We start from the raw sequence: 14,498 nt of genomic DNA on the forward strand, positions 1-14,498 counted from the left end.
TGTACATTTCTTTTAAAATATATGTATTAAACATACAAGCCTTCGTTCGTGTTTTATTCACCAAAATCTTAGCAATTCGATAAATTAAAGTGAGCAAAAACAGCACCTAATTTCCGTTTTTATGATTATAATTGTTATAAAAAAATATCTTGAAACAAATATCAAAATTTAAAAATTAAGAAGCTTTTTAAGAATCTTGAAAGGCGTTAAGAAAATAAAAAGAATTCTATATGCTGGCAAGATTTAAAATAATTTTTTATTTTAAAGATCAGTGTGAATAGAACGTTTAAAAAGATTTTTTTTAAATTCAATGGATGAATAACAATTAAACAGTTATTTATTTGAAAGAAATTTCAGGAAGTTTAAGATATTTAGAAGTTTTGAAATGATTCCACATTAATTTAAAACTTGAAAAGATTTCGAAAGATTTAAAACAAAATGTAAGCTTTTAAAGATTTCAAACACATATTTTAAAAATTTAATAAGTTTTGAAAAAAACATAACATTTTTGTTGTCGAAATTCCGATAAAAACAAAATTTTTTAAATTTAAATAATTTAAAAAGAATATTTAAGAATATTAAAATTTAAAAAAAGAACTGGAAGATTTCACGGTATTGTTTTTAATTTTGCAGGATTTGCGAAAAATCGTAGGAAAAATGGAGTTCCAAGATAATAACAAAATTGTCACTAAATTTCTGGAAAATTTTAAATGATTTTTCCTTAAACAAATTTTTGAGGGAGTATTTTAAAGAGATTTGAAAACAAGTTTTGATGTATACATTCATGTTTCTAGCTGAAAACTAATTGAATTGATATCATTTTGATTAATTATAAATTTTGTTCATTTATTCGCAAATTTATAGCATTGAAAATAATGGCGTGCTTTCGTGTTTTTAAAAAATATTTGCACTATAAAAATGCATAAACGTTAAACATAAATTTTTTTTCAGTTGGACACATCCCGCGCAGAAATTGCCCAACTTTTTCTCGGGTTCCGATCCGGGCCCGATCAGATTTTCCACATGTGGCTCCAAGGGGGCTGTTGCTGTGGTTCGTGCCAGAACTAGGTCGGTTCGGGTTAGGTTAGACAAGATTATTTCAAGTTTTCTGTTATCGTCGTGATATTGTTTTTCTTTCATATAACTTAAAATGCCAAAAATGCCAACTTTTTAAATCTCACTCCACGTGCCCCATGTGCATTAGTCAAACAAAAATAATTCCAAAAGAATATTAAGAAGATTAAAAAATATTTATCATTGAAATTCATGTGTGTGCGTGTGTGTGTAATAGCTCCAAATTTGAACATTGTTCGTCAAAGCATAATAGTTTTCTTTAAAATGCAAACTCTTATCGATTAATTCAAGCAATACAAACAGAAAATGCAAAGTAGTATATTGAAATGAGATATAATGTATAATGATATACAATGAAGAATATTGAAAAATTGAAGTTTTGTAAAATGCAAAGTTGAAAAAATATTTATATAAAAACTTTTGAAATTTTCCTAATCATAGAACAAAAATTAAAGGGGCCATATCTGGGCTAGATCGGGTTCACATTTTGGATGCCCAGATCTGGGCCCGGTCTGGTAGGGCGTTTCATTTACGGTCTGGTGCTAGACAGATTGTCCTATCAAGCCCACATTTTTCACGATCGGGGCCCGACCGGCGCCACACCAAAATTTCTGCACAGGATTCAGTGACAAAATTTTAAATTAAAATGTGTTAAAATCTTCCATTCTATACGCGTAATTATTGAGCGTTAGAATGAAAAAAGTTTTGAAATTTTCCAGAGATTGTACCTACTAATTTCAATAATCATGTTCAATTTTATTTTCGATTGTTCCATTTATTTGCAATCAAATAAAATAAATTCAAAAACTAATTTAAATATATGGTGTCCAATCGACTACTATATCTTTTTAAAAAAACTTTAAACATAATTATTTGTTGTTTAACAATGATTCTTCATTATTATTTCTTAATGTTCTAACATGACTTCAATGTTTAAACATATAAGTTTTTAAAATAGTTATCATGTATACATACATCTCAACTTAAAATTATTTAATTGCAATATTCTTAATATTTGTCATCCTAGGTCGAAAAAGAAAACTGTAAAAAAAACTTGTAAATTCCTGTGGATTTTAATATTTGTGAATTCTTATAGATGTACTTTTCGTAAATTCTTGTGGGAAATTAGAACTACAATTAAATACAGCAGTATGCATAAAAGTAAAAAAAAGTAGAAAGCTCGTCCGAATAATAGAATAATGTGGTACTTTCCTCTAATTGTAGTTGTAATTCATTGCATTCATTCATAGATTCCTGCAAAAATCGTTTTAGATTATTGCACTTTTTTGTGACAAATTTTCAACCCGGGTTGTTAACTATGCAATCACGTTGATAATAAAATTAATAGTCCTTCCAAACAGGTTGAATACTATGAATTATATACTAAAAAAAATTAATAGACCTATTTCTAAATTACTACCGTTAGAGACACTAGTGAGAATCTAATAGATGTTAAAAATAGACACGAAAATAACAATTGTTGCAACATCACATGTGGTCTTATATTATTAACCTAATTGAAACTAGATGAGACGAAGAAAAGTGAGAGGTAGTAAAATTAATTGGATAATTTCAGTCAGAACGGAATGGAAAACATTCTTAATATAAATACCTTTATTTACATCTGTTTTCACACGATTATTACAAAATTAATTTTTTATTGCTAGCTGTGAAATAAAAAATATTATTCTTTAAACAAAAGTGGTTTATAATTATTTTAATGTGAAATTCTATTATCATTCCTAATTATAAAAGGTTTTTAGCGAAATTTCGTGTTTAAATTCCGGGAAAATTCCCGGATTTTCCGAATCAGAATTAAGGATTTTCCCAGTCCACAATTTTTGTAAATTTTCTAATTTAATCATTTTTTAAAAATAGTTTATAATTTTTTTAATTTATAATACCTTGAAATAAAACGTAAAAATTTAAAAGGCAAGACGAATTTTTGAAAATTATAACACATTATTTGTTCTAAGTTCAGATCTCTGCAGAATTCAGGAAAAATTCAGTAAAGTTTTTTCAAACAGTCGATTGAATTAAAAAAAAATTGATCTTCAACATAAGCCCAAGAAAAATTTTTCTATAAGTTTTTTTTGCTAAATTTCTGAAAAAGTTGAAAAAAACCACTTGAAAATAGTATCATCAGGCGCAGAAATTTTATGTTTTTTATCCTGCTTTGAGTACAATAATTTTATTATTAAAGTTATACGATTTTATGTAACTAACAAAAACCGGATAGTCCTATATTTCTTTCAGGTAGTGTATATTGTAAAAAATAGTGTTCGAAAAATTAATTGCACTACTGAATTATCATTGATGTTTTATTTAATATATCCCTTATTCTGTTATTGTTCTTAAAATTTTGACAAATTTTTAAAAAGAAACTTCCAATGAAAAATTGTTCAGACAAATAAATACTTTGATGTTGGGGAAAAATCGGAACAATCTATTTAAAAAATGTATATTTACCACATTTTTTAATATTGTACTTTTTAGCCTAAAACAAATAAATAAAAAAATTTTAAATGGACTGGCTCTTGAATCGCAAATTCTGGGAAATCCCAAAAACTTTGGCTTACAAGACGATTCTGAATCTCTTCAATCTAAAAAATTTACATATTCGAAAGATAAGAATTGAACTGTTTTAAATTGAAAGCTTTAGTAGTTAAAAAATGTAAATATCCAAATTAAACTTTATAAACTATTTAAAAGTTTTAAATGATTTAAAATGAATAGATTCGTCATTAAACGCTTTTATTCAATTTCAAAGCCAATGTTAAAATATTATTTGAGAATAAAATATCCCATTTTTAGCTCATGCAATTTCAATTTTTTTTTTTGTAAAATTAAAAAAATAAAAACATTTTACAATATTTGACTGTTAATGTTAAATGAGCAATTCTAATTTAAATATGAATAATAAACAATTTAAAACGGAACTCCTTCAAAAAGAAAACCTCGAATCGTCAGAATTTAAGATTGTTAATTTAAACTTTCAAGGTTAGAATTTAAATTCTTTCATTTGTTTGAATTTTCAATTTGAAAGTGATATTCTTTAATTCTAACGTGTAAGTAACTATTGAAAAATTATTGACTTTTAACGACTTAAAATAAAAATGATTTAACTTCGAATGTAAAAAAGTTAAGTTTTAAGTGAAATTTAACATCATTCAATTCTTATTGCTTCTGATTTAAATTCGCTTCAATATTATACTATTTTAATCCTTTAAAAAATTTTAAATTCTTTATTCAATTTAGAACATTGTAAAAAAGTTGATTTATATTTTGTAACCACAATTCTCTCAAATCTTCAATTTATAAAAGTTTCGAATTTAATAGTTTAACTTAATTTAATTAAAAATTATTGTTCATTATGTTAAAAGCTTCCATCTTATAAATTTAATTTATTGAGCGTTTTGATTAAAACATCTATAAGCTTTAAGTTAAACAGTATTTTAATTTAAACTATTTTCAGTTTAAGTTCTTTAATTCGCAGTTCAGTTTTGATTCGATTACTTCAAATAAAAAAATGTTTATCTTCATGAGTCTGAATTTTTAAATTTGAATTATCGTGAAAAATTTGCTGGGACCCGGGAATCAGATGAGAAATGACAGAAATTTTATTTTACACTATATATGGGACGTCAAAATAATAATATGCAATTGGAAATTTTCTATAAAAAAACGAGTTTCAACAATTCTCTCTTTATAAATAACAAACGAATCGATAAAGAATAGCACAAATATGATAGAAAACTACAGCATAAGTGGTTCCTGTGTATAATTGTTAGGCTGACATTAGTAAACAAATTTTTTCTTACGTCACGTAAATTTACGGTTAGTAAATTTCAAAAATATCGCAGTTTCTGACATGTAATAAATCTACGACGTTCAACTCGTCATAGACTTTGACCATTATATCGTATAATTCTAATAATTTCACGCCCAAAATACAAATTTCCAATTTAAATTTATGACCAAAGGTTTCCCGGATCTGCTCATAAATTTTCAACATTTTTCAAGGTATGCAAAATTTCTCAAAATTTCCCAAAATTTAGTCTCTAGAAACCCTGTTATTATATAATAATTCTAGCCTTGATACATATTTCAAATTTTCTGAAACACAATATTAAATTAAAGATAATTAAAAAATTGTAATTAATTCTTTTTTCATTTGATCCGGGCTATAATCTGTACGAATGAAGTATTCAAATTATGAAAATATTGAAGAAAATGTAGCATCAAATAAGCTTTGTTAAGTAACGTAATTTGAAAATAACTGAAGGCCGTTAAATATATCCATGGTACGATGGATACATACATCAAGAAGTAAATTGCACTTGAGTAAATTGACAGAGATATATAGGTTTCATTATACTATTCACATTGAACTTTTTCAAGCAAAGAACAGATTGTATATACAAAAAAATGTATCGTTTAATTTAGTATCAATTCTAGAGTAATTGAAGTAATACAATGTGTACATTAACAGTATCATGCAAATGTTATATCACTTTTTATATACTATGCTCTGATAATATAAAAGAGTCATTCTCGGCGGTTGAATGGTTTGTTGATAGTCTTTTTCATTCATGAACATTGAATAATAAAATTAAGCTCATTTAAAAATATCCCACGTTCATTATAAATCTAAAAATTATTCACATTTTGCAATAAATACTAACAATATTTTAAAATATTAAAACGTTATGGTACTTGCAAATCATAGATGATAAAATGCTTGTTTGTACAATATTTTTGCTACAAGAAATTAAAGAATTCTGCTAAATCGTTAACTTAGAATTTAAATCGGAATCTTATTTAAAATATAACTTTACATAAAATAAGAAGTGATAAAATATTGCAAATTAAGGTAACCTAGATGCAAAAGTTTCTCTCAGTTTCTCCGACTTCTTAAATGTTTTTCATAAAATATTGTTCACCTGGAACTAAGTTTCCCTAATAATCAATACTGATATACCAGCAAAGAACTGAGATTTCTACAAAGTATGGAGATCACTTTATCAAGAATCGTATCCTCAAGGACCAGCATTTTCAACACTTCTGTGGGCAGCTTGATTGACCAGAAATCTCTCAACCCTCTCTCTGAATTCCCTACTAGATTCCGGTAACGGAAGTCTAGGTCCTGAATTCAAAGAACTCTGCAATGAATTCAAACTCTGCAAACTACCAAAGTTCTTCTGATAATGACTGAGAATATCTGGTCTCGGGGCAGGGAGCTTCTTCTTGTGTCCAGATTTATGTTCCTTCTTACCAGTAGCATTACCACTATAACTTGTTTCAACTCGATTAATCATCCCACGAAAACCTATCCTTGCACTTAACAAAGACCATAAAGTCTCCAGCAAAGACGTCACCAATACATTTATGGCCAGTAACAATTTCGAATGCAGGGATCCTCTTTCATTGTGCCAAATTCTCATCATTTCTGGAGATCCACTCTTATTGAAATTATCATTATCATTTTCCGTCATTCTTTTTTCGTGAATAACTGAAGCTTCTGCAACAAGATCCTCCAATGTGTCTACAGCCTGGAATGGCAAGTTGAAACCCTGCATTGCAGATCTATTATAAGCTTCATTAGCATTCCAGTGTTGACTATAATTAGTAGATGTATCTTCACCAAGATACAAAGAGTCATTTCTCGTAGCGGAAGAACCATACCTAGTGAAGATGTGTTCCATGGACCAAGAAGACCCACCATCTCCTTGAACAATAGTTGTCATCTCAAAAATAGTTGCAGCTAAACATAAGACGGCTACCGTTAGAGAGATGAGGCTACCGTAAAAAAAGAGACCTATGTTCCGGTCGATGTACCACCTTCTCCAAGCAAGTAGACCGGAAAAAAACGGTACCAAGCATGCAAGAGCCAAAATTGGGCCCTGCAAAGACCTGGCCAGTGATCCCAGAAGAAGGGCAAGGACGCCCAGTCCAAAATGTATCATCGCCAAGCCACCCACTGTCGAGGCTGAATATCTTCGTTCTGAGGGATAAAGCGACGAAGGGATTGGCTTCGTTTTTATTCTTATAACATACACCTCCTCCATCTTGACCAAGTTCTGTAATAATAAATTGAAAGTAACTCCCCCTCAGTCCGGTGTATTGAATTGCAAATCACTCGAGTTTCCACCCAAGTCCCTCCAGCGGAAGTCCATCGGCGTTTCCTGCCTTTAGTGCACTTGACCGTGAACCAGCTACCGGGTGACCTTCTTAGTTATTTTTATTTTTATAACGTACTTTTTTCTACATTTAGAAAATTTTAGTTACTTTGGATGATGCTAGATCAATCACGTGCTTTTATTTGTACTATTGTAGTTATGTACATTGTTTCAAAATGAATTAGTCTTCTTAGGCAATCCTCGAAGTGTTTCGCTGCTTAATTGAATCTTAACGGAGACAGTGGGGATTTCGCCGTCGGCTTGCTATACACAGAATTGTGTAATCTGCCGGCAACAAAGAGAGGACGAAAAAAAATTTACTCACGACACAACCGCGTTAATAACTGGAGCCATTCTGCTTTTTGTGTTGCGCAATAATTGCACGAGCAGCGAAATAACGATAGGGGCTCGTTACCACGGTAATTTTGCTCAGGGAATCCTCACGAATGAGTCTCTGGATAATTGGTGCAAATTTCACTATTCACTGCTCACTGAACAAAACAAAGCTGTGGGATATTTAAAAGTTGATTACAGTCGTCACGCATCATTCTTCACTTTTTTTGATCAAAAACTTTTGTTTTATTGAATGACAAGAAACTATAAAAGACTGTCAAAAAAATCGACAATTACCAATTCTGATTAAAACTATTTCGTGCCTAATTTTTGAAAGAGTGATTCAAATAACTAATCTTGAATTTTTCGTGGACTGAGATTCATTGGTCACGTTTGTTGATAACAGGCTCGCGGTAGAGAAAAAATGAAACTAGATTGGTTGGATCTTTGTGGACAGACTTAAAAATTACTCTCCGCGTGGAGAGATCTTCCTGATAGAGACTGGGTTGTAACTGAACTATGAGCGAAGACTATGGTCCCAGTTGAAATTACTATGAAATAACCAGTCGACCTCCCACGCGATCGACTTGCAGTGAAAGGGACAGCAGAATAGATCTCGACAGATAGATGCAACTCAATGCTCGCTAGGCGCCGTTCACACTGAGAATCGATAGCCCTTTTGCATGTTAGATTTTCCTTATTTGAATAAGTGAATTCATGATGTTATGACCTACTTAAGTTGCTCGAGTTTTCACTTTGAGTTTGCTTCATATTCATACTATGTTGCTTTAGTAAAAATAGATTCTTCTGGAATTCAGATTAGCATTAGGAAATATTAGAACCATAAGCATGAGCAGAATGATCTGATTAAATGATTAATTAGCATTATGCAAAAGTTCATTAACATTGATGAATGGTTGGTTTACGAATACACAAGGAAAAAACTTGTTTGGATCAATCAAATCAACTTTGATTCCTTTGATTAATTGTTCAATTTAACTGAAGATTAATTAAGCATCATCAGATCGATTATTGAATTCGTGTTCAAGTAAGATAAAATTTAAGAAATTTTTTTATTGCTTGAAAGGGTTGTATAATAATAAGCCTGAAAGTGGTCTTAGGTTGGTTTCGGAATCCGATTTTTTTAAATCATCATGATTTCCGGATGATCTATAAGAATTTTTAATCCGGAAAAAAATACATTTACTCGTGATACACTTCAACAAAATTTGCCCATTTTTTGAACCACAAGTTTAATTTGAATTGTAATTGAATTCACAAAATTCAATCAGAAAATCTGACTATTTTTGGCAGATATTTTTAGCAGATTTTTGTTGGACTTCATCTCGTTTAATTAGAAATTGCACTATTTGGTAGAAAATTTAATTATTTTGTTGAAAATGAAACTATTTTGTTAAAAAATTATCTCTTTTAATAAAAAATTCAACTATTTAAACGAGTTTCTTGAGAATTAATTTTTTTAGTTGAAGATTTATATCGTCGGTTATAATTTAAGTATTTCTTTTTTAGAAAACTAAACTATCACGTTAAGAATGAAATTTTTTGTTGAAAATTCATATTTGTAGTTACAAAATTAACTATTTGGTTAAAAATTAAACTATTTTTATGGAAAGTTTACTGTTTGCTAAACAAATAATTTTTAGTTAGAAAATCGTATTTTCGAGTTTAAAATTTAACTGTTTTATAAACAATTCTCCTTTTTGGCTTCAGAATAAAATTTAATCGAAAATAGATATATTTGTTAAAAATTCGTTTTTCTGGTAAATAATGGTGGGGTATCCATCTTTTTGGTTGAAAATTAAACTATTTGGTTGAAAAATCGTCTTGATTGGTTAGAAATTTAATCTGAAAATTCATATTAACATAATCTGAAAATGTAACTATTCCATTTTTGGTCAGAAATTTATCCATTATAAGTTGAAAATTCAACATTTAGTAGAAAATTTATTAATTTCGTTGGAATTTCAACTTTCTCGTTAAAAAATTAATCTTGTATGCTAAAACTTTCTTTTCGGTTTAAAATCTCGTTTAAAAATTTGTATTTTATGTTTAATTTCAAATGATTAAAAATTGGTTTTTTCATTATTAAACTTTTTTAAACTGCAAATGTAACATTCCATTTTTTTTCTAAGATTATTTTTTCAGTTGAAAATTACACTATTTGGTTTTAAATGGATTTTTTAATTGAAAATTCATTAATGAGATTGAGGTTTCAACTACACAAGTAAATTGTTTTTTTAATTTAGCTTTTTGAGATATTTGTCTTCGGTAGAAAAACATTTTTTCTGGTAGAAATATCATCTTTATGGGTTGAAAGAAAAAAATTTTGCCGAAAAATTCAACTTTTTTTAGGTTGAAAGTTCCACTGTCTTTTAAAATGTTAATCTTTTTGGCTCAAAAATTCAATTGTTTTTGGTCGAATATGAATCTTTTTGTTTGAAAATTCGACGATTTGGGTTAAAATGTATCTTAGTAGATTGGAAATTAAACTATTTTGATAAAGTCATCTTTTTTGATCGAAAATTAAATTGTTTGATTAAAAATTCGTACATTTAGATTAAAAATTCATGTTTTATGGTAAAAAGGTTATCTTTTTTAGATGAAAATGAACTTTTTTCTAAATAAATTCCAATGTCTCGGAAAAATTCATCTTTCTTGGTATAAAAATTGAACTATGTGGTTAAAATTTCAACCATTTTGATAAAAAATCGTTTTTTTTCTTATAGGTTTAACGAACTTTTAGTTAACAAATTTATTACTTTTTTTGAAAATCCAACTATTTTGTTGAAAATACCACATATTTTTACTTGCGGAAGGAGGGGTTAAAAACAGTTCGAAAATTGGTAAATGAGTTTATGGACGGTACCTTTACCGTTGCTGAAGGGTAACAAATAATTTTGTAATAAATATTTACAATATAATTAAAAAATTATAGAGCCTATTTATTTTATAAACTGAATTAAGTTTTTAATAAGAAAATTAAAAAAAAAAAATTCTAAACTGTACATGTATTTTTGAAGGAAACAGGTGTGATTCGTTCCGCTGTGCGTTTAAGGAGTGTGTCTTAAATTAGTGTGAAGAAAGCATTATAATAATTAAAGGTTGCTAAGCGATGAAAAGAGTCTCAGAGAATTCAACAAGAATCTTGGATCGAGCTTAACCTTTATTGTTGATCATAGATATATACTAATGCTTACTTTCTTACATACTATTATAATTATAGCGATCAACGTATTTGAAGATGAATACTAAACAGCGCAGCAAATGATATTTTTATTTTATTTTCTCTGAATTTCATTTTAATTATGTCAAAGTTAGGCCAGTTATTTTCCAAAGGTTGAAAAATCTCCATCTTCTGTCCAAATTGAGCTCAGGAAGAAAAGACAATTAATCTATTTTTTAACAAATATTGTCAAATTATGTTTCCACTAAAATGAATTATTTCGAAAATTTTTGTATGAACAGTTTGAAAAATATAATGCAATTTGGATTTTTTAATTAACTGTGCAGATTTGGTTAACATGCCAATTGTTAGTTTTTATAGACAAATCTTTGGTTAACTATTTTTGATACTCTAATTGTCAAATAATACTTTGATATCAATTTTGATGTATTTGGTGTTAGTGATAATTAAATTATTATTTATTAAAAATCCATTACAAGTATTTACAACATACTTAATGTAAAATTAACAAAGCATTGAAATAAATAATTTTTATAATAGGTTTTTGTAATAATTCTTTTATAATTTATTATTATTAATTGCTAGTGCCAAATAAATGAAAGAATGTATCTAATTTTGTTTTCCAAAATCTGAAAAAATCAGCATTATACTTTACTTTTTTTAAATCTTTACATGTTTTAAATTATTTTCGAATCTTTTTAAAATTTATAAATCTCTCCTTAACTTACTCGATTTTTTTTCTTCTAAATTTTGCATTCAAATCTTCAATATATTCTTTTTATAAAGCTAAAGTAAGCATTAAACAAGTTTTCAACTAATTTTCAATATTCTCTTAGAATTCATTTTTCAAAATGAAAACACATTAATTATTTTTCCAAAAGGACATTTTTTTATATCCGTGCAAACTTCGAAAATTATTCTTCAGACTCTTCGAAATTCTTTTTTCATTCATTAAAATCCACATTTTGTTTTACACTTTTTTAAAACATTGACAATTTTTTATTGTTTTTGAAAAATACGATTTTCCACCAAAAAAGATGAATCCTCAAATAAAAAAGATTATTCTTCTACCATTTGTATTTGTAACAAAAAGAGATTGAATTTTTGCCTACACATTTGAATTTTCATACAAAAAAGTTACATTTTTTAACATTAAAATATGAATTTTCAACAAAAAGTACATTTTGAACCAAACCGTTCAATTTTTAATCAAATAGATGAATTTTCCACACAAAAATGCTGTAGTTGATATTTCAAGTGAAAATGTGGTAATTTTAAATTAAAAAGAATCTTACCTAAAAAGGACAAATTTCCAAGAAAATGGTTCAATTTTTTACTAAAAAATTCATTTTTCATTCTGAAAATATTGATTAAAAAAATCATTTTAAAGTTAGTAACTGAATTTCCTAAAAAAAAAGAATTTTTATACAAGAACATAAATTTTCTTAGAAACGGTGGATTTGTAATAAAATGCATGAATTTTTAAATAAAAAGATTCATTTTACATTCTCAGATTAATTTTAACAAAAGAATTGCATTTCTAACCAAAAAAGTGAAAATTCTACCACGAGAAACATTTTTGAAAGACACAGGAATTTTTTTTTAATTTTCCTAGGAATCTTAAAAAAAGCTTATTATTTTCTTCAAACTGTGCAAAAGTGTTAAAAAGCTTTGGAATCTTTTTTCTAAATCTTTATAAACTTACATTGTGTTTTACATTTTTTGAGAAGTTTTTTCCTTGGGTATTGTTTTACTTTTTTTTCGAAACTTCTACACCTTTAAATATCTTTTTAAATGATTCAAAAATTTGTCCTAAAATAAATTCTGTGTAACTTTGAGATCTTCTAAATATCTTTTAAAATTATTCGAATTATCTTCAGTATTTTTAAATTCTGCACAATTAACATATTATCTTAAAATCTTTCGAAATCTTTTGAAATGCTTTTAAATATTTTCCGAAAATTAATGTTTAAAAATACATAGTAATGATAAACTTGTCCAGGCATCTTGAGAAAATGTTATTTTCTAGAAATCTCTCAGAATTCTTCATAAGATTCTTAAATTGTTGTTGAAAATTGTGAACAATCGACTTTTTATGAGATTTTTTTAAACCTTTTCAAGTTTTAAATTATTTCCAAACGTTTTGAAAACTTTTGAATATCTCATAAACTTGCACACATTTTTTCGAAACTTTTGTAATGTTGCAAAATTGAAAAATTTTACTTCAAAATATTCTGAATTTTAAAAATGTTAAATCTTTAATTTCGAAATCTTCTAGAACTTCTAAATATTATTTGAAATAATTTAGTTTTCCCAACATTTGTGAAATTCTGCAATTCTGGACAATTTAAAAAATGGTCTTAATATCTTTTTAACGTGTGAACAAGTTTCTAAATTATAATGTAGTAGCAAAATTTCAGGAATAGAAATATTTTCGATTATTAAAATATTATTGATAATTAAAATTTTTACATTTATTAATAATGTTTAGAAATGTATAAAGATACATTCATTGACGAAATAACATCACTAAAATCTGGGAATTTTTGTTTATAAAAATTGGTGGCGCAGAAAATGCGCAACCTTTATTAACAGTCAAGAAGAGTGAAAATAACATCTAGATGCCATTCATTTTAATTCAATTAATTTTCAACTGGCTATTTCTAAGTTTTCCGATTAGAAGAAACTCTGGTTATTGTAAAGCTATTAATTTTATCTGCAATATAATTATCTAAAAGTGTAATAGTCTTGTTTTTTTATATTGATACCGATTTTTGTATAAATTGAATAATATTGCAGCAAAAGCGATATCTTCAGATTAATTGTGTTTCATTTTAAATTATTTAAATAGTCCAAACACAAAATTTAGTATTTTAATCATGTCTGATATTTTCTCAAACGGTATTTTATTTGTGGTTTTTTTTTAAATCCTGGAACGGAGATAAAGACGTGCCGCATTATGACACACGATTGAGTACACGTGCGTGAAAAGATGTGTCGATTATATTTGCGGTCACTTTGTGGTTTGCTAAGATATGTGTAATTGGCTCTATTTACTACAGCAGAAACTAAAAAAGTAAGAAAAGAAATTTAAGTAAAATTTGTGATTACATATCTTAAAATTAACATCCCGTGTGGAAAAATGTTGTGGCAGTCTTATGTAGAGAGATCGGCTGGCTAGACCGAATCTAGACCGTCTACTTAAGACGGTCTAATAGGGTGCTGCCCTTGGCCCTCTTAGACGGACTCGATTGCAAAAATTTCAAAGATTCATCAAAGCGGTCTGGCTGGACACCTCTTAGACGGTCTCGGTTGAAAATAGGAAGTGCTATCGTGACAGTTTATGGTGTAATCCTCAGCAGACAGAAATGATTGGGAAAACCTAAAAGAATATTAAATTTTGCAGGAAAGTTTTTTTTGTAGTCAGATTGACACATGTCTAGGTTTGTATACACTCTGTTTTTTTGATAATTGTTGAGCAATAAAATATCCACTTATATGAAATAAGATTAATTGATTCTTTCTCAAATTGCAACCTAACCTACAAAAGACCAGAGAGGAAGATTTTATATATGTCTTTACATCGTACTGAATCTATTTCTGGGCACATTTTTAATAAAAACGAAGATGGACAATAATGATTTGAGAAAAATGTTATGTTATGTTGTGTTAATTGTGGCCTATCCCTCTGCGTCCGTAGGATGGCC

The 14,498-nt window shown here is 27.8% G+C and overlaps 1 protein-coding gene across 1 annotated transcript; it reads right to left on the minus strand.

Annotated features, from left to right (window-relative positions):
- Positions 1 to 5,165: 5,165 nt before the first annotated feature.
- On the minus strand, positions 5,166 to 8,092 carry LOC117168339. Its single transcript, XM_033353919.1, has one exon. It carries the CDS (start codon positions 7,140 to 7,142, stop codon positions 6,114 to 6,116), a length of 1,029 nt encoding a protein of 342 aa, XP_033209810.1. The 5' UTR covers positions 7,143 to 8,092; the 3' UTR covers positions 5,166 to 6,113.
- Positions 8,093 to 14,498: the final 6,406 nt, after the last annotated feature.

Source organism: Belonocnema kinseyi, chromosome 2 (genome assembly GCF_010883055.1).
Source record: "Belonocnema kinseyi isolate 2016_QV_RU_SX_M_011 chromosome 2, B_treatae_v1, whole genome shotgun sequence".
NCBI classification, from domain to species: Eukaryota; Metazoa; Arthropoda; class Insecta; order Hymenoptera; family Cynipidae; genus Belonocnema; species Belonocnema kinseyi.